At 52.4% G+C, this 22,166-nt stretch overlaps 6 protein-coding genes across 6 annotated transcripts; 1 reads left to right on the forward strand and 5 right to left on the reverse strand.

Annotated features, from left to right (window-relative positions):
• Positions 1-21: 21 nt before the first annotated feature.
• CWC22 (pre-mRNA-splicing factor cwc22) lies at positions 22-2,662 on the reverse strand. Its single transcript, XM_024907260.2, has one exon. It carries the CDS (start codon positions 2,531-2,533, stop codon positions 305-307), a length of 2,229 nt encoding a protein of 742 aa, XP_024766102.1. The 5' UTR covers positions 2,534-2,662; the 3' UTR covers positions 22-304.
• Positions 2,663-3,455: 793 nt separating this feature from the next.
• On the forward strand, positions 3,456-4,670 carry TrAFT101_004125 (uncharacterized protein). The gene is made up of 3 exons (XM_066127077.1): positions 3,456-3,803; positions 3,932-4,012; positions 4,131-4,670. Exons 1-3 carry the CDS (start codon positions 3,476-3,478, stop codon positions 4,139-4,141), a joined length of 420 nt encoding a protein of 139 aa, XP_065983185.1. The 5' UTR covers positions 3,456-3,475; the 3' UTR covers positions 4,142-4,670.
• TrAFT101_004126 (uncharacterized protein) lies at positions 4,508-9,430 on the reverse strand. The gene is made up of 3 exons (XM_024903009.2): positions 8,659-9,430; positions 8,407-8,485; positions 4,508-8,244 (listed from the first exon to the last, which is right to left on the reverse strand). The coding sequence occupies exons 1-3, from the start codon at positions 8,663-8,665 to the stop codon at positions 4,923-4,925; spliced, it is 3,408 nt and encodes a 1,135-aa protein (XP_024766099.2). The 5' UTR covers positions 8,666-9,430; the 3' UTR covers positions 4,508-4,922.
• Positions 9,431-11,990: 2,560 nt separating this feature from the next.
• Positions 11,991-12,808, reverse strand: TrAFT101_004127 (uncharacterized protein). Its single transcript, XM_024907258.2, has 2 exons — positions 12,485-12,808; positions 11,991-12,350 (listed from the first exon to the last, which is right to left on the reverse strand). The coding sequence occupies exons 1-2, from the start codon at positions 12,678-12,680 to the stop codon at positions 12,082-12,084; spliced, it is 465 nt and encodes a 154-aa protein (XP_024766097.1). The 5' UTR covers positions 12,681-12,808; the 3' UTR covers positions 11,991-12,081.
• A 340-nt stretch (positions 12,809-13,148) lies between these two features.
• On the reverse strand, positions 13,149-16,263 carry TrAFT101_012014 (uncharacterized protein). The gene is made up of 2 exons (XM_024898956.2): positions 13,654-16,263; positions 13,149-13,555 (listed from the first exon to the last, which is right to left on the reverse strand). The coding sequence occupies exons 1-2, from the start codon at positions 16,066-16,068 to the stop codon at positions 13,409-13,411; spliced, it is 2,562 nt and encodes an 853-aa protein (XP_024766096.2). The 5' UTR covers positions 16,069-16,263; the 3' UTR covers positions 13,149-13,408.
• A 4,274-nt stretch (positions 16,264-20,537) lies between these two features.
• On the reverse strand, positions 20,538-21,819 carry TrAFT101_004128 (uncharacterized protein; the record flags this gene model as incomplete). The annotated part of the gene is made up of 3 exons (XM_024903008.2): positions 20,538-21,197; positions 21,271-21,352; positions 21,419-21,819. 3 exons carry the CDS (start codon positions 21,817-21,819, stop codon positions 20,538-20,540), a joined length of 1,143 nt encoding a protein of 380 aa, XP_024766094.1.
• Positions 21,820-22,166: the final 347 nt, after the last annotated feature.

The raw sequence follows: 22,166 nt of genomic DNA on the forward strand, positions 1-22,166 counted from the left end.
CTTTATTCGATCGGTTGGCTAATTCAATCAAAGTCCTCTAGCTACCTAGACAGGCATGTAAGCTAAACATGTAATATTCAGATCAAGTAAATGAGGGCATGAGTTGTGAATAACACAAGAAATTTATTTTTCATAACTATCGCTAAAACCAAAATTATTTTCCTTTATTCCATTACAATGCATATCCCATCCCGAAAAAAATGAAACGTGAGCCCCCCACCTCAAATTTCGTAAAAAAGGAGAGGTAGAGGAGGAGGAAGAAGAAGTAGAGGAAGAATAAGAAGAATAAGGAGAAAAAAAGGTCTCAATCTCTCCGTCTCACACGCTTCATCGGCGGACTACGGCTAGGAGAACGTGTCCTAGATCTAGAGCGAGAGAAATATGATGACGAAGAATAAGGTGAAACCGAACGCCGTCGCTTCATTGGCGGACTGCGGCTGCGGGAATGTGTCCTGGAACGAGAGCGAGAGCGAGAGGCAGGAGAGCCAGATCGGGAACGGGATCGGGATCCTGAGAGAGAGCGAGGGCGTGAACGGGAATGGGAACGAGAACGGGAACGGGAACGGGAGTAGGAAGGAGAGCGAGAGCGAGAGCGAGACCGTGAATCCGAGTACGATCGATCCCTTCCACCACGCCTTGAGGGTGTTCGAGAAAGCGAACGGCCTCGTCCACCATTGCCACGACGGGCCGGAGAACGAGTCCTGGAGCGAGAGCGAGAAGAATATGATGAGCGAGAATAAGATGAATAGCTCGATACAGACTCTGAATCAGAGCGGTCCTGAGCAGGAGGGGCGGGGAGCGCAGGCTTGGGCATGTTCTGAAGATGCTCTCGCATCTCCTCGGTCAAAACACCCATGCCGATACTGGTGAAGTAGTTGATGGAGAATCTGATGTTGCGGGGGTTCTCAACTGGGAAGATGCCTTCGAGGTTAGGTCGGAGAGTTTCGTCGGTCAGGCGTGCCCTCAGCTTAGGCAACCCGGTTTCCTCCAAAATATGTTGGAACAGGATCTTGATGAATATACGGCTACTGGATGTCGTTTCATCTTCGTTGAGGTGAATGACGCCAAGGCAGTGCCAGCCTAGAGCGTCGGACGCAAACATGTGACCGAACAGCATTGCAATGTTTCGCAGCTTGTTGTTCTCATATCTGTGAATAGTCTCATAGTACTTTGCAAAGGCCTGCTCGAAGAGATCGCACCACAGTCGGTTGATCTTGGAAAAGCGCTCGCCAATCATGCCAAAGAACTTGGTGTAGGTCTTTTCCTGGGAGCAACACTCGACAATCATCGACGGTAGCTCGGGCTCTTGGCCGGCAGGCAGATTAATCTTCATCAACTTGTGGACTGCTTCTTCTGGGTCGGCACTCGACATGATGGTTAGGTAGATGGTTCTTCGCAGGTTGACCAAGTCGGCGTTGGACTGGTCCTTGATCTCCACAGCCTTTGATTCCTCGTCTTCGTCCTCCTCGGAGCTCTCATCCTCTCCATCCTCATCATCTTCGTCATCGCTGCCCTCGCCAAGAATTTCTGCCTTGAGTCTCTTATAGGCCTCCTCATGCTCCTCCCACTCAGCATCAAATTTGAAAACGTTGAGCCCGTCCTGGACATCAATCTCGCCATCAAGCTCAACTTTGTGTGTAATTTGGTCCTCCTCCTCAACCAAGTCCAACTCTTCCTTGATGGCCGGGCTCTCCTTGAACTTGTCCTTTCGGATCTGGAAAAGAACTTCAATCATGTACTGGGTTCGCTTATCGATGTCGGACTCGTGGAGGATGTTGCGGAACTGATCGAAGACGGCCATGGAGATGGCAGGCTGCATCTCTTCCAGGTACTGTCCCACCTCCTTGCAGAATCCCACAGCAATCTCAACGCTATCGTCTGTCGGCTTGTGTAGGAGCAGCAAGAGGATTTGCCCAGCCAGCATCTCATGCTGAACCTGCTGGTTGATCAAATGCGCGAGGAACGTCGTCGAGGAGAGGCAGACGGCCTTGTCGTTTCGCTTGAATCCCTTGCGGAACTGCATAATCAGGCGCTTTATCAGCAGCTCGCCGACCTGGGGAAGCTTCGTGTTGACAATGGCCGCCATGGCCGCATAAATGGGCGTGAAGGGCAAGCTCGCAGCCTGGGCCTTCATGATGGATCGGCAGAATAGGCCTCTGCCCCGAACCAAATTCTCGCCAAACAGCTCGGGAACGATGTGCTTGATGTTGGCAGTGTTGACTTTATTGATCAAGCCGTTGATGCTCTTCTTCAGCGCCTCCCACGCCATCCTCTGATACTCTTTGCTGGTCTTGTCCGTGATCTGCGCCTGGAGCGCTCTGAGCCTCGCGGGGGGGATGTACGTTCCTCCCGATCGCATATTTAGCAGTTTTTCGTACTCGGCCTTTGCCGCCGCTTGCTTCTCTTCTTCGGTTCGCTTAGGCGGAGCGGGCGATGGAGAGCGAGAATCTCTCGAAGGGCGATAGAAATCACCATCTCGTTGCGTTCCACGCTCACGCTCACGGCGCGGCACGTCACCCACGGCTGACGCCATTGTGTCGCGTGAATCTGAGCGGAGAGAATGAAAAATCGTGAGGCTAAACAATAAATACTGGCGACTGGGTTGTATTTATTCGGGTGTAGAAGGAAGCTGAGGCGGGCGAGATGATGCGCTTCACAAGAACTTTTCCACGGCCTGGGGCGAATGATTTCTTCGAGAGCTTGGGGACACTGGAAATAAATAGGACGGGAGACCGCACGGGCCATTTTCCGACCTTTCTGCGCCACAGCACATGGTTCGCACTAAATCGCTGTTATTGCCTGCAAGAATCATCTTGCATCGGCTGATGTATAATAAGCTCCTGCGTCGCGATATTGTGGCTTTATTTATGTATGTATTCAAATATAATTTTACATTATAACAGGAAAGAAGAAGAACAAGGGGGAAAAAAAAAGTTCTCACCGTGTACTCGACCGCAGCAGCAGCCAAACTAGACTTACTTCACAATATCCAACGTCTTCTTTATCAACCAACAATTTGAAGCAAAGAAACAACCTCGCTACGCAAGAGAAATTACCTAGATACATATCTAGTAGCTACCGGATTTTACTTTAACTCGTTGAGCGTGAAAACCCAAGCTAGTGTTCTTTCCGTAAGTAAAGTTCCGGGTCATCTATTGCTACTCGGTGTAAGCCCGCGATAATGAACAAGATATGCGCAACAAATATATATATATATACATATGGCCATGGCCTTGGAGCAGCAATAAACCATTCTATCGAGTACCTACAGCCCATAATCAGAAGCAATCAACCATACCTACCTTGCCTACCTTAGTACCCAGAGAGCTGCTCTCTCAAGCTTGAAATGTCCATGTTATAGCCACATACGCACCCAGCGCACCGCCACACAAACCCAGCACCCAGCAAGCACACACCAGCCCCTAAAAACCTTCCGAAGCCCATCCCTGGCGCGACCTAAAGAAATCCCTGTTTCATGCCAGCGTGGATACTATTGCCGCCGCCGCGCGCGCCTCTCTCAAAGCTCCCGCATCAGCGACGAAGCTTCTTCTTCTCCCACGTCGCCTTTTCTCAACACCACCACTTGGTCAAGACTCACCAACCCCGCGCTCCTTTAAAAACAAGAAACACGCTTTTCCAGCCACTTCCCTCCCCTTCCTCAATTCTGTCTCCTCAGAGGAAGGTTGTAGCTGAAGCCCTTTCTCTCTCTCTCTCTCTCTCTCTCTCTCTCTCTCTCTCTCTCTCTCCACCCTTTTTAATCTGCCCTTTTTTCCGGTTTATTACACCAAGCTTTCCTAACAATGGTATGTCGGTCCTGCTTCCTCCTATTTCTTTGTTGTTGTTTCTCTGGGTGACGCCACCACTCCCATCTTAAACAATCCGTCACGGCATGAAGCCAAAAGAAGAAACAAAAGGCTAACTTCTCTACAAGCTCGACAAGCTCGTCGGTTTCGCCATGCTGGTGGCCGCCTCCGTCATCTTCCTCTACTACACCATCTGGACCCTCCTCATGGTAAGAAAAACGCTCTCTTCCAATCCATCTGGGCACGGAACCAAAAAACGAAACCGATCGACTGCCAATCCGCGCGCAATTATACGACGAATCCATGCTAACTTGTCATTCTCAACAGCCCTTCGTTGACATCGACCACCCCCTTCAGAACCTCTTCCTCCCTCGCGTCTGGGCCATCCGCATCCCCGTCATCCTCCTCCTCCTCGGATCGGCCGTTGTCGGCTCCTTCGTCGGCATGGTTATGATCCGAAGCAACCAGAAGAAAGCTGCCAAGGCCAAGGCTGCCGCTAAGAAGAAGGCTTAAAGGAAAAAGGGGCAGGGAAAGTCATAATAACCTTATATGTATATGTACCTATCTATGTGCGAGAAATGAATGACCTGTCATCTATGCCTGAGATAATCTGGGGGGATTGTTAGAGTTGGTCATAGCAATGAACAAGTAATAGTGGTCTGTCACAGTTAATGAAAAAAGAGAAAAGAACAATACGGAGAGACGTCGAGTTGGGTATCTCGATTGGTGTCTATTCAATAATGAGGCGCTACAGAAAGCTGCTAAACAGTAGAGACGCTACCTATAGAACAAAAAGGCAACTATGGAGCCATATAGGCAACGCATCCAGTCTAGATAAAAAAACAAACACCGAGCAGCGGTAGTGAGGGACTCGAAGAGTATAAATAAGCCATTCATAAAACCAATCCTCCAACAGTATTGTTCAACTTTGCTCAAGGAGAGGAGAGTAGAAGAAAAGTCAAGCAAAACAATGAACCGAGTGTCAGAAGTTTGTCAAATTAGTAAAAACCTAGTTTATACCCAAGAAAAAAGTAAGAAAGAAGCCCTCTCGAGTCCCAAAATCCTGAGAAGAGTTAAAGATCGGTTGTTCGAAATTGCGACACCACTACTTGTAGCCAGTTAGACTCTCTGGTCGGCAAAATCGAGAACTTCGCAGTCGTCCTCAAAGAATCCATCGCCATCGGGATCCCCTTGGTGAGCTCCGCGTCGTCTCCGTGTAGTGACAACGATTTGCTCCGAGTCGCCAAACTCCATAACACGCTCCATGACCGACGGAGGGAGTGGTCGGTGGTCCTCTGGGTCGTCGTATTCGTCCTCAAAGGCAGAAGGAAGGCCAAGATCCAGCTTGACGACAGAGATGTCCTGCCCAAATGCCCAAGCAGATGCATCGGCGCCGCCGCCGCTTGGCGCATTTACAGCGAGGTGCTGCCCATTCTTCGACTTCTTCGAAGAAGGCGCCTTGGCCTCCAAGGAAGAGTTTGACAGAACTTCCGAGACTCCATCCAGCTGGCTTCCATATGCAGGGGTGTATTCGCAAAGAATAACGCGCCTGTCGGTGTGGAAAGGCTGATAGGGTGCGCTACACTCAATTTCTGCTTGGGGAATGGTCTCGGCCATGGTATGAAGTGTGTTGTTTGAAACCACATGTGGGCGACCCTTCAGTGTCAATGTCGTTCCGACATCCATTTCCGTGTCTGACAGGTCGAGATACTCTTCTTGAGCACCTGAGTCTAGGATCTGGCGGACAGCTGGAGCAACGTTATCGTCTGGCAGAAGTGGGACCTGATAATCTGTATATCGATTCACACGCGAAACCCGCTTGCCACCAGATTGTCGTCGAGCCTTATAAGGATATGTTCGTACAAGACCTCCGCCTAGGTTGAACAGCGTTGCGCTCCGGCGGCTTCTGATCCAAACCACGCATGACGATGAAGGCAGAGATGAGCTTGGAGGCAGAGAGAGCCGATTCTCTCCAGTGTGTCGTAGCTGGCTGATGGCAGACCCCGTCTTTCCAATCGAGCTAGTGATGCTCGCAGCAATCGCCCGCCCTCCCTGAGCCGCTGAGTCCTTCAGAATGCTACCAGCAGTAGATGCACTGTTGCCGCTCCCTTGGCGTGAACGCGTGACGAAGGGCATTGCTACTTGGTATGCAGCGCCAAAGGCACCGGACGCGATAGAAACGGCCGAGCTCGATGGCTCAGATGGCTCGGCGGCAGGCTTCGAGGTCACTTTGCGTCGACGTGGTGGTGGCCACATGAAAGCGCTAAAGGGCATATCCAGAAGATGAACCGTTCCTCTCTCTGTTACCATGGCTAATCGCTCCCCTTGAGGCTCCATCCACACGACGTCGATAATCCGCGCGACAGTCATGCGTGAGAATTGGGCGATTTGCCGAACTTGAGGGCCAGTGCTATCATGAGTAGCCATCGACGCCTGCAGAGGCGAGGAGTGCGTATGTTGAACACGAAACAGGTCCCATACAGTCTGCACGTCTCCCTTGCTGCTTGCTGTGAACAGCGACAGGGAAGAGGGCGAGAATGACAGGAAACTGCATCCTAGGGGTGTTGAGAAAGTGGCGGAGGGGTGGATAGACGGAGACAACGCCAGAGAATCAACATCCAAGATGGAGACGAATCCCGAATCTTTGGTTGCCGCCGCCTGCCCAGACGTTCCATGCGTTGGAGGAAATGCAGCACCGTCGTTCAGAGGGGAGCGTGTGCCGTTCCACTGCTGAGGTGGTGACCATGGCTGCTGTTGCTGGGACTGCGGGCTGGTTGCCCTATTCCAATACGAGTTCCATGCTTGTAGGCCCTGCTGGCCAACCCATTTCGCGCCCTGAATAAGCTCCTGTGTCGCCTCACGCATGACCTTGTTGACAACACTGTCTGAAATGGGCAGATCCACAGCGGCAGTAATCGAAGGAAGGTGAGGAGGCGTCACGGATGTGATGCCAGCTCCTCTGCCCAAGATTGGAACCGGTAGATGAGCTCGAATGGCGATGCTCGAAGATGGTGCTGCTGGGCAGTAGGCAATTTTCCGGCCGTTGAGAGCGAAAATGGCAGTTGGAGGGTTAGGTCGTCGAGTTGCGCCAAGGGAGTTCATCTTATCACTCTCCTCGGGAACGTCGCTTCCTCGCTGCCCTTGCTGAATACAGGTCCATAGCTTGGCGGTGCAAGCAAACCTGTGTCCATTCTGTGCTTGCAGCAGCTGTGTGTAAATCCAGCACTCACCAGTGGTACCAGAGCATAGTGCAACGGTTCCAGCATCTGCCTTAATGGCAAATGCTCCGGTGGGAAGTGGAGGCTGAAAGATTGGGCTAGTAATGGATACCTCCGCGCTGATGGGAATGGTCGGGGCCTGCAGAAGGACGTCGACTAATTTATTCGTCTTGAGCGAGTATACTTCGACGGTAGTCTGATATGCTTCAATCGCTTGGCCCTTCTGTACATTGCGAGTGGAGAAAGCGTCGTGGTGAGTATATGCGGACCGAGGGCTCGCCGCACCGTCTGTTTTCTTCGCCGTGCTATCATCTTCCTCTTCGTCTGGGGTCGCGGGGGATCGCCGGGGTAGTACGGGGCCATGGACTACCAGTGCGACCAAAGGAAAGATGCCGTCCTTGTCTCCGCCGACAGTCCATGGAAGTATCTTGGCATAATGAACTCCGCCACGCAGGCCTTTAAGGCTGGCCATGGGCTCTAGTCCCCTCTTGCTAACACCGTAAACTTCCAAACCCCCTTGATATCCGGCCAAGACGACATTCTCAGAGCCAGTCGCGCTGTAAGGACTTGGCAACTTGTCGAAGCCAAAGTAGAGGCCCTGATCGCCCGGCTTCATGCCGGACTGCGGCTTGATGGTGAGGTCTAGGTCTGAGACGCCGTAAAAGTGTGCCTGAGGTTGGTGAGGGAGCGGAGGATGCGAGCCCATGCGGGAGTGACCATGAGGGTACATGGCTGGAGAATTGACGGAGCTCCGCCGATGATGCAGAGTAGTTGAAGAAGCCCTAGGCATGCTGTCCGGAGACACGAAATGAGGGTCCATCTGGTAGCTGAGAGGCCGCTTCGGGTGGCTGGTGGGCGGAGAAGGCGATGCCGGCGACGGCGTCATGAAGGCTCTCTGGGCTGACCAGCCATGGTGAAGGTGGCTCGGATCCTCGTAGGAGGAGGGCTGCGTAGGAGGCGATTCGCTCGCCAGAGCGATGAGGTTGTTTGGAGAAGCCGCCATTCGATTTCTCGCCCAGTCGTGGATCATGCTTGGAGCTGTGCTCGCAGACACCGAAGTTGTCGACAAGGCATCCAGTGAGGGCGACGGCTCGGGATTTTCATTGTCAGGCGCGGCCGAAGGTCTTATCTCGGGCGTGTTGATCGGAGGGGAGGAGGCGTTGGAAGTAGGAATGCTCTTGGAGGAGTCGTTTCCACTTTCGTCGCCGTCGTTGACGGGTCTTCTATTTATCCACAAGAGCAAAGGTCAGCGGTCATATTGCATTGTCTTGAGGCGCAACGGCGAGTGCACGGCAACAGGGTGAGTCACGCGGCCAAATGTGAGCATGCGATGCGATGCGGCGCCATGGCTGTGAAGATGGGAGTGGTTTAGCGGGAGGACTCACACGAACTTGCCGGCGGTTTGTTTGGTCACCGCCGCGGCAATGCCGCCGCTGTGCTTTGCATTTTTCCTGTCCTTCTTGGCTGCAGCAAAAACATAGTCAGTATCAAAAGCGCTCCTTTTAATGTATGTCTGTCTGTCCATCTGTCTGCGGTGCTTTGCATCGACTCGCTCAAGGGATGGAGAGAGATGCAAGTCTTATCGCAGTGTCGTCACCGCAGTGGTACAAAGATAAGAGCTGCCTGCTGTTACTCACCCGGCATTCAACCTGTGTAGGGGATTGGAGCAGTTGTCCCGCTCCAAGAGCTGTTGCCTTCCGCAGAACAACACAGGTTCCGGAAAGACCGCAGCTCAAGCAAAATGGAAGAAATAAAAGAATATAATAAATCGACAGGGCAAATAGATATCGTTATTACTGCTGTCCCTTCAAGGAAACAGAGCGGGCTGGCGAAGAAGCTTCTCGTCGGATAGGCAGTAGATCGATGCGGCAACTAGTGACAGCTACTGCTGCTGCTAGGCAGAAGCTGTAGCGGGTAAACGAGATTTGAGGTACCGCTAGATAAGGGGCTCGGCCGCCTAGGAACGAGGGGCTATCGACGGCGACGAGGGGCTCGCGTCCAAGGTACTACTACGCAGGAATAGGTAGTAGTACGAAGAGATTATTGGCAAACGAGATATACGGAAGATGCAAGATGCAGTAATACGCTGGTTCGTGCAACAAAAGAAACAACTGGTTTTCTAAGGCTGGTATAAGTGAAAATGGCCGGTATGCAAGGAATGGCGCAGCCACAAGGTTCGTTTTTGGTTTTCGTGAGAATATGCGAAGTCTATCGTTGATATAGGAAAAGCAAGGACAAAGCAAATAGGTATCCGTTTCGTAGAGACCGGGTATTATTCAGAGCAAGGCTGGTTCGTCAAAGAGAAAGAGACTGAAGTGCTGTTTGAGCTTGTATTTGTTCGAGTTTTGTTTGTGTGCAGATGAATGTAAGTAAAAGAAGGATGATGGAGAGAAGGGCCGCTGTTGTTCAAGAGGACCTTGGGGGTGGCAGCTTTGATGAGCCGAAGGCTGCCCGCCAATTACAGCATACCGCACTGCGAGCTGGCGCGGTACGTGCAGGTACCTGCGCCTACTTTGTATGGCGACGGCCAGGGCGCTGTTGTCAATGACTTGATAACGCGGGGGGAGTAACCAGGTCCGCTGTACGGAGCAGCTGTTGGGGGGGCGTGATTCTGCGAGGGGGGGCGCAGAGGGGGGGGTGGGCGCTCCCCGTTGCTCCGGGCTTGTACAGAGCGGTACCGGCCGGTATTGGTCCGCACGTATCACAAGCTGCGGCGGTAGTGGCTCGCTCTCTGATCCTGTGGTCAGCGGCCACAGGGGCAACAGCGCTCGCGACACGCTAATCTCAGCTAGGCGGGCCAGCAGTCGGAGGGTTTCTAGGGGCGTCCAGCAACTGAACGTGTCAAGATCCAGCGCTTCCATGCCTCTTGGTAATCCCATGGATGGATGGCCCATGGACCAAGCCGCATGCACACAGAGCACATGTACTGTAGAGGTGCTGGGTGCATGTAAGAGTACCTGGGTACGATGGCACGGCCTAGTATCTGCTATCGCGGAGCCCTCCGTACAGGTACCAGTATGGACAGACGGCTCTTGTGTACATACAAGCCTCATCTCATCTCGTGTCTTTGATTACTGCTAGTAGACACCACTTAATGTAGGTACACTCAAGTAAGCTGCGTTGTGGCTAACCTTACTTCGAGGAGGTACACGCCGGTACCTCCAGGAATCCGCCTATCACAGCGCTGTTACTGGCTGGCTGCCACGCGGTACAGTGCCTATCGCTGACTGGCCCTGCGGCTTCGGGTTCTGGCGGCGCATTTAGAATGAGATGCCAGCCGCTTTCCCAACGGAAACCAAGAGGCGCCGCGCCATCTGCAGCGTGAATCGGCAAAGCAGCGTCGCAGTTTGGCGTTTTGTTTTTTCTGTGATTGATGTGATCGCATAGCAAGGCCCCGTGAATGCGCCTATTGGCTATTCCGTCTGTCCCGAGCAGAGGGATGATGTGCTGGTGTACCCAATTACGTAAGTACCGCTAGGTACCTACTAATAAGCGCGGTATAAGCTGCAGTGGCAGATCTCAAGAATTGAAGGGTCAATACCAACTACGTAAGGCACCTGTCAACCACTAGAGCATCGACGACAGCGCTCTAGGCATGCCTCAGCCACCTCACCAGACCAGACTGGTCCAGGCCAGTGACCGGCTCCGGCGCGTCATCCCCCATCATCCGCCGTGCCAAAATGACGTCCCCGCCGAAAAGGGATGAGCTTCTACCCCGGCAAATGACTAAGAAATGGCGGCTCTCCTTTCTGCTCCTCTTCCTTATCTGTGCCGCCGTGAGATTTCGCATTATCAGATGGGGGATAATGAGTGCTTTTGGCATACGGAATGCGTGCAGGTACCTCCTGACAGGCACGAGACACAAGCTACATACATACAAGGCGTTGCTGCAAGCCGATAAGCCTCTCCTTTGTCCTCGCCGTTCACAGCCGCAAGGAGCAGGCTGCGTATCAGCATGCAATAGACTGGCCCTGTTGCGCCACACTTTCTCACACCCCCTTCTCTCAGAAGCCTTGTACCACTTGGTACATGGTAGATGCGATACGTCCATCCATGGCCCTGGAATGGGCATCGATAGAAGCGCAGAGAAGAACATGGCTATTTTTATTACCTACTCCTCGCCATCAAAGGGACTAAGATGAAGTCGTTACCACCTAGTACCTATAGTGTATTGGCACTATTACCTGGATAGTGAACTACTAAGGAAATTAAAACGCTCCGTGACATGGTGTCAGGTGATAGGTGCCTCCTACGCCATGGACAGACTTCCCCCGTGGCAAAACAAACAGCTCGAAGCCATCTACTTAGCCCCTTCTGTTTATTTCCCTTCTTCTCGTCTTTGCCGCGTGTATCCAGAACAGCACAGAGTGCTAGCACAAACGACATCTCGTACTGTACCGAGAGCGTAATGCAAGGGACGGTGACGCTGCCGCGGGATCGCCACTGGGGGTGTGTGCGTGTGTGTCTGGGGAAGCTCTAGACAGGTTATGGACAGCAAACACGCAGGAACACGGCAAAAAGAGGGCGTCTAGAGCGGCATTTGCCCCTCTTCGTCTCATATCGTCATGTTCCATCATCGCTTTCCAAGATGGAGAGATTCACACTAGACTGCGGGACACTCCGTATCGAGCTCCCCCATTATCGTATCGCCCTTCGTCTCTGATAAGCCCGCTGTCTAGGAAGCATCCCGATAACCACAATCCATGGGGGCACTTCTTATCGGAGAGGCTTGCCCGCTGTAAGTGGCTTTTTGCAGATAAAAACGGCTGACAAACGTCAGCACGTAAAGTAAACATATGCAGCTCGGGGAATAACGCGGGATGAACTTGTCTGTAACGCGCTTATGGCTTTTTCTCACTTGAAACACCCCTTCGCGACATGAATAAAGCCCTCTTGGAAGCCGTGGATCGACGCATAATTGGGCAATTAATGTCACACGACTTATACACTAAGTAAAACGGAAGTAGGCGGGTAGTACTAGCAGCAGCTAGATACTGTATTGCCTCACATATACGAAGAGACACAGTATCACTACAACTTCATGGATTTCATGCAGGCCGCTATTTCATCATATACACAGAATACGCAGCAAATTTCCACTCTTCGTTGCCATCCTCATTTTGCACCTTTCTCACAGTCCCGTGGCCCGCCCATGCAACAGTGCTTGAGACGCCGTCTTTGGTCTTGTACGATACTTCGCCGAGAAGCATCAGCTCGCATTCCCGCTTGCTGTCCGCCGATTCAATAAACTGCCCCGGGAAGACCTTTCGGACTGTGTGGCTTCTCTCTTGTACCGCTGACCACATTCCCTCACGCATTGTGCGGATATCTGTTTGTTCCCGTCAGTAATTGGACTGAAATTGTTGGCGAATCTACCGCCATTTGTATGTTTCGATACGTCTCAATGGTCTATGAGAAAAGAAAAGAAAAGCGAAAATGAGAAGCGGGAAAAAAAAAACTGACCCTCTCGCCCAGTCGCCTTCGCAGGCCCAACAGCTATATGTGCATCTTTGGTGAACTGGTCGACCCACAGCTCATTCAACTCCTGCTTGTCGGATATCCTGTAGAAGTTGGTGATGAATGTCCGAATCTCGGGATCGGGAAGGCCACCGTGCACCGGGTACAGTGGGACGTATTGCGCACTGACTGAGCCAGACATCTCTTGTTCTCTTTCTCCTAACAATTTGTTGGTGGGTGCAAAATTGATGCAGTGTATTGATGGAGCGTGAACTTGATAAAGCTCAGAATGCCATTAACACTGGAGCTCTATATATCTCGGAATGGCTTCTTCTCGTTGGCCCAGCTGAAGTCTTGGTAATCAGGGCGGCTATGTCAGCAATACGGATGTAGCACCTCTGAACCCCACCAACCGGTTCATTCCGTCGGCGATATTTGAGCAATAATGCGCATACAGCATCACCGGCGGCGATAGCATCTTCGCTATGCTGAATACGTTTTAGAAGGAACGTGTATATTCTCATTTTGCGGTCCCTTACCCGCTTGTGGTCCTCTTCCAGCCGAAGAAGTCCGCATTCTGGCGGCAAGTTCCATAATGTCGGCTACGGTTCCGACGGATTTCCGGTTGCACAGTTCTCTTTCCCCATTCAAGCAGCGCTAGAGTAATACGGGCAGTCACTCGTCATATACGAACATCAATCATCACAGAATGCATTGTTTCAAAAAGAAAAAAGACAACGGGGGAAAGAAGATCCCCTCTTATTATGTTCTGATGGCTGCTTGAAAATGATACTCAGCCGCCAGCGCTCCGCCCTCCCTTGTATTCCGTCCCAAGTATGCCGTATCCCAAAGTCCTCATAACACCATGCTTCAAATCATGACGAGTACGTATAAACCGGTTGAAAAGAAAATAGAACAAAACAAAAAAGTTTATTTCTTCACCCCCCGGGCATTAATTTCTCCCTTCTCTCCAATATTGAGAAGTTTACGACAATCCGGGCAATACCACTTAGTCGTTCTCGCAGGGATTTCTGAAAGGCCTACGCATTCAAGATGGAACCATTCCTGTTTACAATTCTACTGCTTTGTCAGCGGATCTGTTTCTCTGGCAGGTACCTCCGCGGAGATGATCGCCGCTAGTAAGAGAGAGAGAAGGTCATAGAGTATAGACTTACATCGACGTTATCACACTGAATCATGGTACCAAAACTCACTCTGTTACACAAGCAGTACCGCGGTTCGTTGGGGTCAATGGGGTTTCCCTCATCGTCCACATCTTCCATCTCCTCCGTTACTTGACCTTTGTCTTTTTTGGTCGCACGAGCCTTCTTCTTCGGCGCCGCTTTCCGCTTGCCAACGGCGCTGTTACCACCGCTGCTAGTCGTACTCACAACACCAGGGGCTGGGCGCTTAGTGCGTTTGCTCGGCTGCTTAAGCTCAGGAACTGGTGTGTTGCGAGCCGTGCTGGCACGCCGAGATCTATCAACGGCCAACGACGGCTGCGGTTCTTGGCTGGCCGCCTTCCCTCGGGAGCCGGGCCGGCGAGGGAGCGACTCTGGGGCAGGCGTTAATCTGGGCGTGCCACCGCGTGACGAAGATTGCTTGGTGGAGATTTCAGGCGCTACCGATTGGTCTTGCGGCTGCTGAGGCGACGTGGACGCCGATAGCTGCTGTGATCGCTTCGCAGCCTCTCCCCGCGTCTCACGTTTACTCGCCTCTCGCCCGGGCAGCTCTCTAATCGCTGGCGGGGGAATCGGTGTGGTAGACATCCTTTGCTGCTCCGTCTTGGGGAGGGGCACAGGGGTTTCAAACGGAGCCTTAACAGGCGCAGGAGTGGTGACGGTAACCGTTCCTGTGCCATTGGCTAGATTAGAGCCTTCTGCTGGAGACGTTGCTGACCGAGTCGTGACGGAAGATTGTGGAGGAATTGGTATGGGGACGGGAGTCTCCGACTGGGGAACAGCTACACCAGATGTCGCTGTAGCTGGGGGCGCAGAGTTGTCGGAGGAGGCCGAGCTGCTCTGAGGTACCATGCCTGGCAGCGGTGGTGGGACCGGTGTCTCAGTCTTGGTGCGCTTTGCCGGTGGCCGCGATGACGATGGTGCTTCACCGCCTTCTATCGCCACTGATGATGGTCCTGTCGGTGTTCCTGCCGCCGCCGCCGTATCGCCGTTGGTCTCCCCTTCAGCCTCTCTCTTGCGCTTAGATCTGGAATTGTTTCGCGGTTTTGGCTGTGACCCCGGGCTCTTAGCAGTCTCGGGTGTCATGCTGGAAGTCGAACTGCCGCCCAGGAACAGCTTTGCTGCCTGTTGCATCTTTCTGGCAGACTCTTCTGCCTCTTCCGCCGCAAGCTTCGCCAGCTGCTCCCTCTTGAGCTTTTTCGCCTCATTGAGTTTCATTCCTCTGTTGCTGGTGGGCACCTCTGAGGCTGCTAACGAGTCGACGCTTATTGCACCGGCAGGCATTTGTCGAGTCCCAGACTCGTTATCAATAATTGGCGTTGGTACCGTCGCTTCAAACACTGCACCTTCTTCCTCTGCCTTCTTCTTCGCCTCCCTATAGGCATCCGGTCCACGGCCGAGAGCTTTTAGTTCCCGTGCAATCATTGTCTCGCTGGGAGTCCACGTAGCGTTCTTCTTCATCCGTTTCCTTAGCTTGGCCAACTCGTACTGCGTCAACTGAAGCCATGGCGCATCAGGGCTGCCGATAACGGCATTCTCTGGTGGAGGATTAAGCAGCGCAGCGGCATTCGCAGCTGCCGCAGCACTCAAAGCAGGCGTAGCATATTGTCCGCGTGAAGAACGGCCTGAAGACTTTTGGCTCTTGTTGCTAACCAGCTTGATCCGAGGCGTCGGAGCTTGAATTCTGCGGTTCATTACCGGCGCTTCGGACTCCTCATCAGAGCTTATATCGCTATCATCGCTAAAGGTATCGTATTCAATTTCGTACGGCGCCAGAACCTCTCCAGGAACTGTAATTCGGGGCACTCGAGACCGTCGCACTTTCTGTCCATCTTCCCCCGTAGCTCTGACTGTCAGCTTCGCTCTAGTCATTTGAGGAGATCTCGGCTCGGCAGGGGTCTGCTCTTCCGTGGGATAGTTTTCCATCATCGTCTTAAGCTTAGATAGGAGCGCCGTCGCCTTGTTGTAATGACGGTTCACATTTTCTGCCATCCTCATTGCCTCTGCGTGGGCAAAGATCCTCGAATCCAGGGCTTGGTTTAAATGTTCCGAAATATCAGCACGCAGCTGCACCGGAGATGGGCGCTCATGTGTCGGCACGCCGGGGAGCTGCCCCCATAATGTCGTCAGGTCGTCGACCTTGTGCGATGCATCTGCATATCTCTCATCCAATTTGCCGATCAACGTCAGGGAGCGAACCATGTCGGCAGGAAGGTATTCCGTGAAGTCGAGGAAGTCGGTAACGGTCGTCTGCGCATCGGGGTCTGCGCGAGCCGTGAGAACACTGCTCACCGGCCCCATGGAAGGGCCTTCAGCAAGTTCAAAGGTCGCAGTCTTGGTCTTTGGAGAGACAACATCCTCGTTGTCGATGTCGGCTTGGGGGGCAGCGGGTTCAGCTGGAGTTGCCATGTTTGGCAGCGCGGCTCAGCACCGGTGTCGCGCGCCGCAGATTCCCAGCTGGCGCTGGGGCAGGTCAAAGTTGTCAAGCTGATGATATTCGCACTCAAGGGCGTCCATTGGGAGGCGCCTTTTTTGGCCGAGGCGTGTCACGACTTGCTAAAACCGCGTTGCGATGGCTAGCTTCGCCTTGGCTCCAATCTGGAGACTGGAGGCTCCGTGCTCAGGGAGAAAACAGCCCGTGCGCCGCGAGGTACTGCTCTGTATTATGTAACCAGCCAGAGCCTATCGCTGAGCAGGATGAGTCATCGGCTCTTCCCGCTGCACCAGAGCCATCCCGCAGCTGCTTCTGCGACAGCTTCTGGCTTCAAAGAAAACGTGCTTGTTAAATGCAAAGCCCTCTCAATAGCACTGGCATGCCGCATTGCAATCAACAGCGCGTTGGCTACGCCACTGTTGATCTACGGCCTCAACGGCCTTTCCAGCAGCTCGACATGCCTACTCGGGACATGCCGCGGTCATCATCTGCAGTGACCTTGCATACGCGCGGGTCGGTAATTTTGCTGCTGACGCGGCAATCTCAATAAGATCCTAGTTTGTGCGATCACCCTATTTTATTGAGCTTTTTTTTTTAAGATGTTCTGCATATTAGAGAGATGCTCTTCTCGAAAAAGCTATGCCTAGCAACTGGACTCCAAAAATCATATTCCACAAAATACAATAACAACCATGCCAACCACCCATCTATAGTATTACCTTTTATTTGGCCTTCTTCCCAAGTGGGTTCGGAGGCTCTCTCATTTCAGAGCTGGAGACAGACAAAGGTACCTCATATACTGGATGCGAAATAGACGCATCCACCAGGATATTACTTATTTCCGTTCATTCACCAATCCCAATCTGCTTCCGAGTCCCGCATCAGCTTGGCCCCCGCAATTTCTTCAGATTCTTCTGCGAGATAGGCGGAATCTGGCCCAATGAGAGTCAATGAGCCGTACAGAACCAGACGTCTGCATTTTCTGTGGTTGTCAAGTCAGCTTGTGGCTCATTCTTGGCGCTTGGGAATCAATCTTACAGGAAGCCAATGATGATCAAGTTCCCCCAAATCTCGAGCTCTACCCCCTCCAGGGTGCCCTCGACCCTCAGCTTTCCATATCCGATGATCTTGTCACTGTGTTGAATTTCTGTTAGCGACTGGATAATGTCTGCGCGTGCATACTCAGGTGGCTACTCACCCGCAGGCTAGGTAACCGTTTACCAAGATATTGCCGTATGCCTTGATTTGTCCCCTTTTTTGGACACCAGAGTCAGCTTTATTGATTATACTATTTCTCTTTCGATCCACACGCCCCGTCTCTCTTGCCCCTTTGATCAGCATGGCAACTTACTGGCAACTTATCTCCCCCCTAGAAGTGATATTGCCATAGGCATCGATATTTCCTCGGACGGAGATGTTTCCCTGGAGGTTGACTCCGCGTCCTGACTCTATCGAGCCAGTCACCTCAAGCGGGCCTTGGGCATTGATTTCTTCATCGCTCTTCATACTCCTGCACCTTTTAAGGTTTCTGGGCGCCGTGTATCCTGACGTCGACCCAGAAGCATAGTACTCGGACATGGCCGTTAAAGGTCAACTGAATAATCCCCCTTTAGAGCAAGACACGAGAGGGCTATACAAGGCCAAGAGTAATCTTAAATTTAGGGTATTGGAAGCTTAGTGCTCACGCTCTTTGTTTGGCGATAGCCGAATAGAAATCTGTCAACGATAGGTGTCTTGACAAATACGGCAGTTGGAAGGCCAGATCGTGGGCATCTTATACGCTCAAGTCGGATAGCGTGTAACTGGTGTTCAACAAGGCTCCCGTGCCGGAATGTGGATGTTACTTCTCCCAAACGCTGGATGAACGCAGCAATGGACGCAGCCCTTGAGGACGAAGCAGCCCGAAGCAGTCAGAAGGTCCAAGGCTGCTGTGATGTGTCTCCGCCGTCGCCTGATACACCCCTGCAGCACCAGTCATATCTGTTCAGCTCACCGTTTTGGATGAACAGCTGAACAGGTAAGAGTGACGATTCCTGCCTTGTTCGCCGTCTTGTGTCTCTCGTCTGTCTCTCCGCCTTACGACGCCCTTGTCATGAGAGAGCTCGATATGACGCGAGCTGCACGAACTGTGTGACTGCTCACCCTCCCCCAGCTCGATAGCGTCTCTGAATCAAACAGCCTGGCAATATTGAGCCAGGTAGGGCGTTCACAAAGCAATTATTGGAATCCTCAGGATAGTCGGACTCCGCAGGAGGGGTGGCCTAGGAAGAGGAGGCGGTTGCAGAGCGAACGGTGGAGAAAAGACGAAGGAATCAAAGCCTGCAAACCTGGCAAGGTCTTCGGTGCTTGGTGTAAGTGACGGGGTTGCTGCCACGGGGACGAACACCCAGCAAGAGGTGGCATCCGGTTCTGTCTGAATCCTTAAGCCAAGATCCTCGCCTGGTCTTTTTATGGAGCCCGTCTAACGGGTATACGGAGTAATACGTGCTAATCTCGGTCCCCAGTGCAACTTTTTTTTTCTCCTCCTCTTCTCTCGTTTCCCCTCTCCATCTTGACTAACAAATAAAACCCCTCAATCCCTGCTCCATGTTGAGGATTTCCCCCTCTCTCTGAGACAGAAAGCAAAGGGACCACATAGGCAGCGGGCCCTTCTCGAGCTTGCGGGCTAAGCAGTGGTTGAGCGATCTCATCAGGGCGTTGGAGAGAGGCACACTAGCAGGTCGGGCTACGTCTCCATCGAGATGCCAACTATAAGCGGTGCTACACAAGGTGGCAGGCTGCTCGCATGGCCAGAACCCGAAGCTCAGGTTCTTGCCCCCCTTCCCCCCCTTCCTAGAGCTTAGCCCTACCGGGTTCAGCGATCAATCTTGCGTGTCCGTTCCCGTTTTTTCCAGCCATTTCACACGTGCAATATATGCAGAGGCCATGCGGCCGACCCCATGCAAACCTGGATCTGTGCTAGTTTCAGCTCTGGCCCAATATAGAAGCACAGTTTGCCTATTTGGGGGCCGTTTTCTCGGGGGTGCGTCACTGGCTAGGCGGACAATCACTTTTACTTCTCGGTGACCCAGTTAACATCCCGCAAACCCGGTCTGCCTCTCCCGGGCACGGATAAGCCAAAACTGGGCGTTCGCAGCCTCATCTATCGCCGACGGGCTCCCTTCTGCGCTCTGAGTGACCCCCGCCGAGGCCGATGATGATGGCATTAATAATGCCAATAAATGTCCGTGTCGTATTATTATCGCATTATATCGTTTTATTCCCTTCCTGTGAGGCTGAAAAAAAAAAAGAGAGAGAGAGAAAGAGAGAGAACAAAGATAGAGAAGAGAGATTAGCTTATATTACTGTCCAACCTGTTTCCTAACCAGTCGAGCTATACGATACACTTCCCGTGCCGCGATTGACGCCATCTAGGACTGGCCCATACGCCGTTTGCTATACGGATACGTAGTAGTATATAGGTAATATATACAATCCCGGGATCGGCATTCCATCCGCCTTGCCGGCTGCTTACGCCTACGATGTGGCATCTCTGTCTCAGTTGCAGATACGACCTCACAGTCTGAATCACCCACTCCCTTTGACAGACGAAGCTCCATGAGTATTAGCCCCGTTCTCAGGCAAGGCGTTCAAGACCAAAAAAAAAATGAGGGGTGGCTATTTAGTTGGTGGCAGCCTTCCATTGTTCAATCTTTTAGCCGGAGCGCACTCCGGAGAGTAATAGGAATAGTCGGGCGCCTTCTTCTCACGCGGTCCCATCTCTATATGCATGGTGTTGCCGGCTTACTCACCTCCTTATACTCATTCGCGTACACTACTCTAAGGTAGGTACTAGTCATCCATCATGACATCCTCGCTACCTAAAAAATGACCAAACAAGATGATTTACTTTATCATGAGTTTTTTTATTCTTGATTATCTCACCCTCCAAATTTCTGCATTTTTTTGCGTCATTCATCCCCCATCCACTACAGTTGCCTATTGGCATTTGCTTTTCTCATCCTTTTTTTACGCCCAGCCTATCTGGACAAACAAGATACATCACATACCACATGACCTCACTTACTACCCTGAACCTAGCTGTTTCCCCAATGCTGCAACCAAAAAAAGTAAAGAGAATACATACAGTAATAACCAAAATCCGATAGCGCGTTTCACCAATTATCCCATGTAAATACCAAAGAGGAAAAAAGTACAAGAAAAGAAAGAGAAAAAGAGAAGAGAGAAAAAAAAAAAATAGAAAGCAAAGCAAACAGATATCCAGACACCACCTAGGCAAAAAAAGGAGGAGGTACAGTACTGATACAACATTAGACAAACTCAAAGGGGCAAGAGAGTAAAGGCATAGACAAGCGTTGCCTACATCTCACCTGTCTGCCTAGCACCTCCAGCTACCCAAAATTCTGCCTACCAAGTCTCATTGCAGAGAGGGTTCGAACGCTTTTTAATCGCGTCCCACAAATCCCAGTCCTACGCCTGTGCATAGAGCTGCAAACACCCACACGGCGGCATATGCAGCAGCCCCGGTCTGCTCAACGCCAGGGATGGTCATGGCGCAAGAGAGATACGTGTTGACACCCGTGACCAGCAGAGTCACCGCTGTGCGTAGAATGGCAACCTTGGCCTTGGTAGTATAGCCCCAGAAGTTCCACCACACAGTCTCTCTAAGGCTGGCCTCAACGGGGTCGAAGTTGGTGACGCGCTCGTCTTCCTTTGTCTTGCCAGCCGTGGCAAATGGCGGGAAGATGAAGGTGCTCGCAGCGGCGCCGAAAAGCAGCGTCACGGGCAGCACGGTAGCGTAAGACGCCGCGTACGCAGGCTCGATGCTGGGGATGCCTTCGAAGTGCAGGACAAAGATCTTAGGCAGCAGGAAACGCAGCGACAGGACCAGAATGACGGTGTATATGCTCGTTGAGAGGCCCGTGGTGAGTAGCTGCTGAGGGAAGCCGATGAGCTCGCGGTTAGGCAGCTTCGAAGATGGCTTGTGGACAGCCGAAAAAGGTCGCAAAAGAGAAAAGGGAACCGACGCAGAGACGACGTCCACGGCGAGGGCAGCAATGGCGGTTTTCGGACTGAGGTTGTAAAACGCAAACAAAAGGTAGATCTAGAGGATTACACATCAGCACAACTCCCAGTGCAGCAAGAGAGAGCAGAAGATGCCAAGTAATTATACATACCGCCGGTCCATGGGACAGGAAATCCATCATGGCAACATCCAAACCGTCTAGTCCGCCGAACCAGCTCAGCGCAAGCTCGAATCTAAGCGGCCACCATTCGTTAGCATAGGAAAAGGGAACAAACATCCAACAGCAGCAAGGAACTTACACCCTCCAGCCAGCAAGAATATAGATCTCCTCTGGCGTCTCCTGGCTTCGGCTCACAGTCGCCAACTCCCCGTTCGTCAACTCAGCCACCACGCTGTATCCAAGACTCGCCGTGATGAAGCTGATGCCCGCCACCAGTGGGAACACCACCAACGTCGGGATCCTAGCCGAGCGCGCCGCCTTTGAGGGGAATTCTCCCTCTCCATCCTTGGCAGGAGTAGCGGCGACGACATCATCGACATCATCAGCGCCACCGCGACGCTTCGGCGTTGTCTTTCCGACAGCCTTGCTGTCACTTGGCTTCTCCGGTGTAACCGTATTATCAATCACATCTTCTGCGCCCTCATTGCCTAGCGCTGCTCGCGCAGCCTCGCCTCTGGGCGCTCGCCGTAACGACGGCATCTTGTTCTGCTAAGGAGAGGGAGGTGGACAGGGTCGTGGTGGCAGTGGCAGTAGAAAGCTATCCCGGCTTGGCGGCCGAGCGTTATTCCGAAAGAGGGCGCGCGTCTTCCTAAGATTGACCGAGTTTTCTGAGCAAGTCGTCGCAGTTATAGCGGGAATTTGTCGCGGATTGAATGTTAAGCGCTGCAAACAAGAACACTTTGTGTGTTTGTTGAGAGAGGGTTCGGAAGCTCTGCCCGCGCCCGGCAGCTGTGGGGAAACGTGACGTTAACGTCGCTGGGGAAACAAACCTTCGACTGCCAGGTCCCCGCAATTTCTGGATGGAGCTCTCATCCCAGCTAGAGCTC

The sequence above is a fragment of the Trichoderma asperellum genome, chromosome 2 (genome assembly GCF_020647865.1).
Source record: "Trichoderma asperellum chromosome 2, complete sequence".
NCBI lineage: Eukaryota > Fungi > Ascomycota > Sordariomycetes > Hypocreales > Hypocreaceae > Trichoderma > Trichoderma asperellum.

Coding starts and splice junctions, on each gene's coding strand:
- TrAFT101_004125 (XM_066127077.1), top strand. CDS start 3,476: ATGCCAGCGTGGATACTATTGCCGCCGCCGCGCGCGCCTCTCTCAAAG. Junction 3,804..3,931: donor ACCAAGCTTTCCTAACAATG/GTATGTCGGTCC, acceptor CTTCTCTACAAG/CTCGACAAGCTCGTCGGTTT.
- CWC22 (XM_024907260.2), bottom strand. CDS start 2,533: ATGGCGTCAGCCGTGGGTGACGTGCCGCGCCGTGAGCGTGAGCGTGGA.
- TrAFT101_004127 (XM_024907258.2), bottom strand. CDS start 12,680: ATGTCTGGCTCAGTCAGTGCGCAATACGTCCCACTGTACCCGGTGCAC. Junction 12,351..12,484: donor GAAGGCGACTGGGCGAGAGG/GTCAGTTTTTTT, acceptor GGGAACAAACAG/ATATCCGCACAATGCGTGAG.
- TrAFT101_012014 (XM_024898956.2), bottom strand. CDS start 16,068: ATGGCAACTCCAGCTGAACCCGCTGCCCCCCAAGCCGACATCGACAAC. Junction 13,556..13,653: donor TTCAGTGTGATAACGTCGAT/GTAAGTCTATAC, acceptor ACAAAGCAGTAG/AATTGTAAACAGGAATGGTT.
- TrAFT101_004126 (XM_024903009.2), bottom strand. Junction 8,245..8,406: donor CAAACCGCCGGCAAGTTCGT/GTGAGTCCTCCC, acceptor GTGGATAAATAG/AAGACCCGTCAACGACGGCG.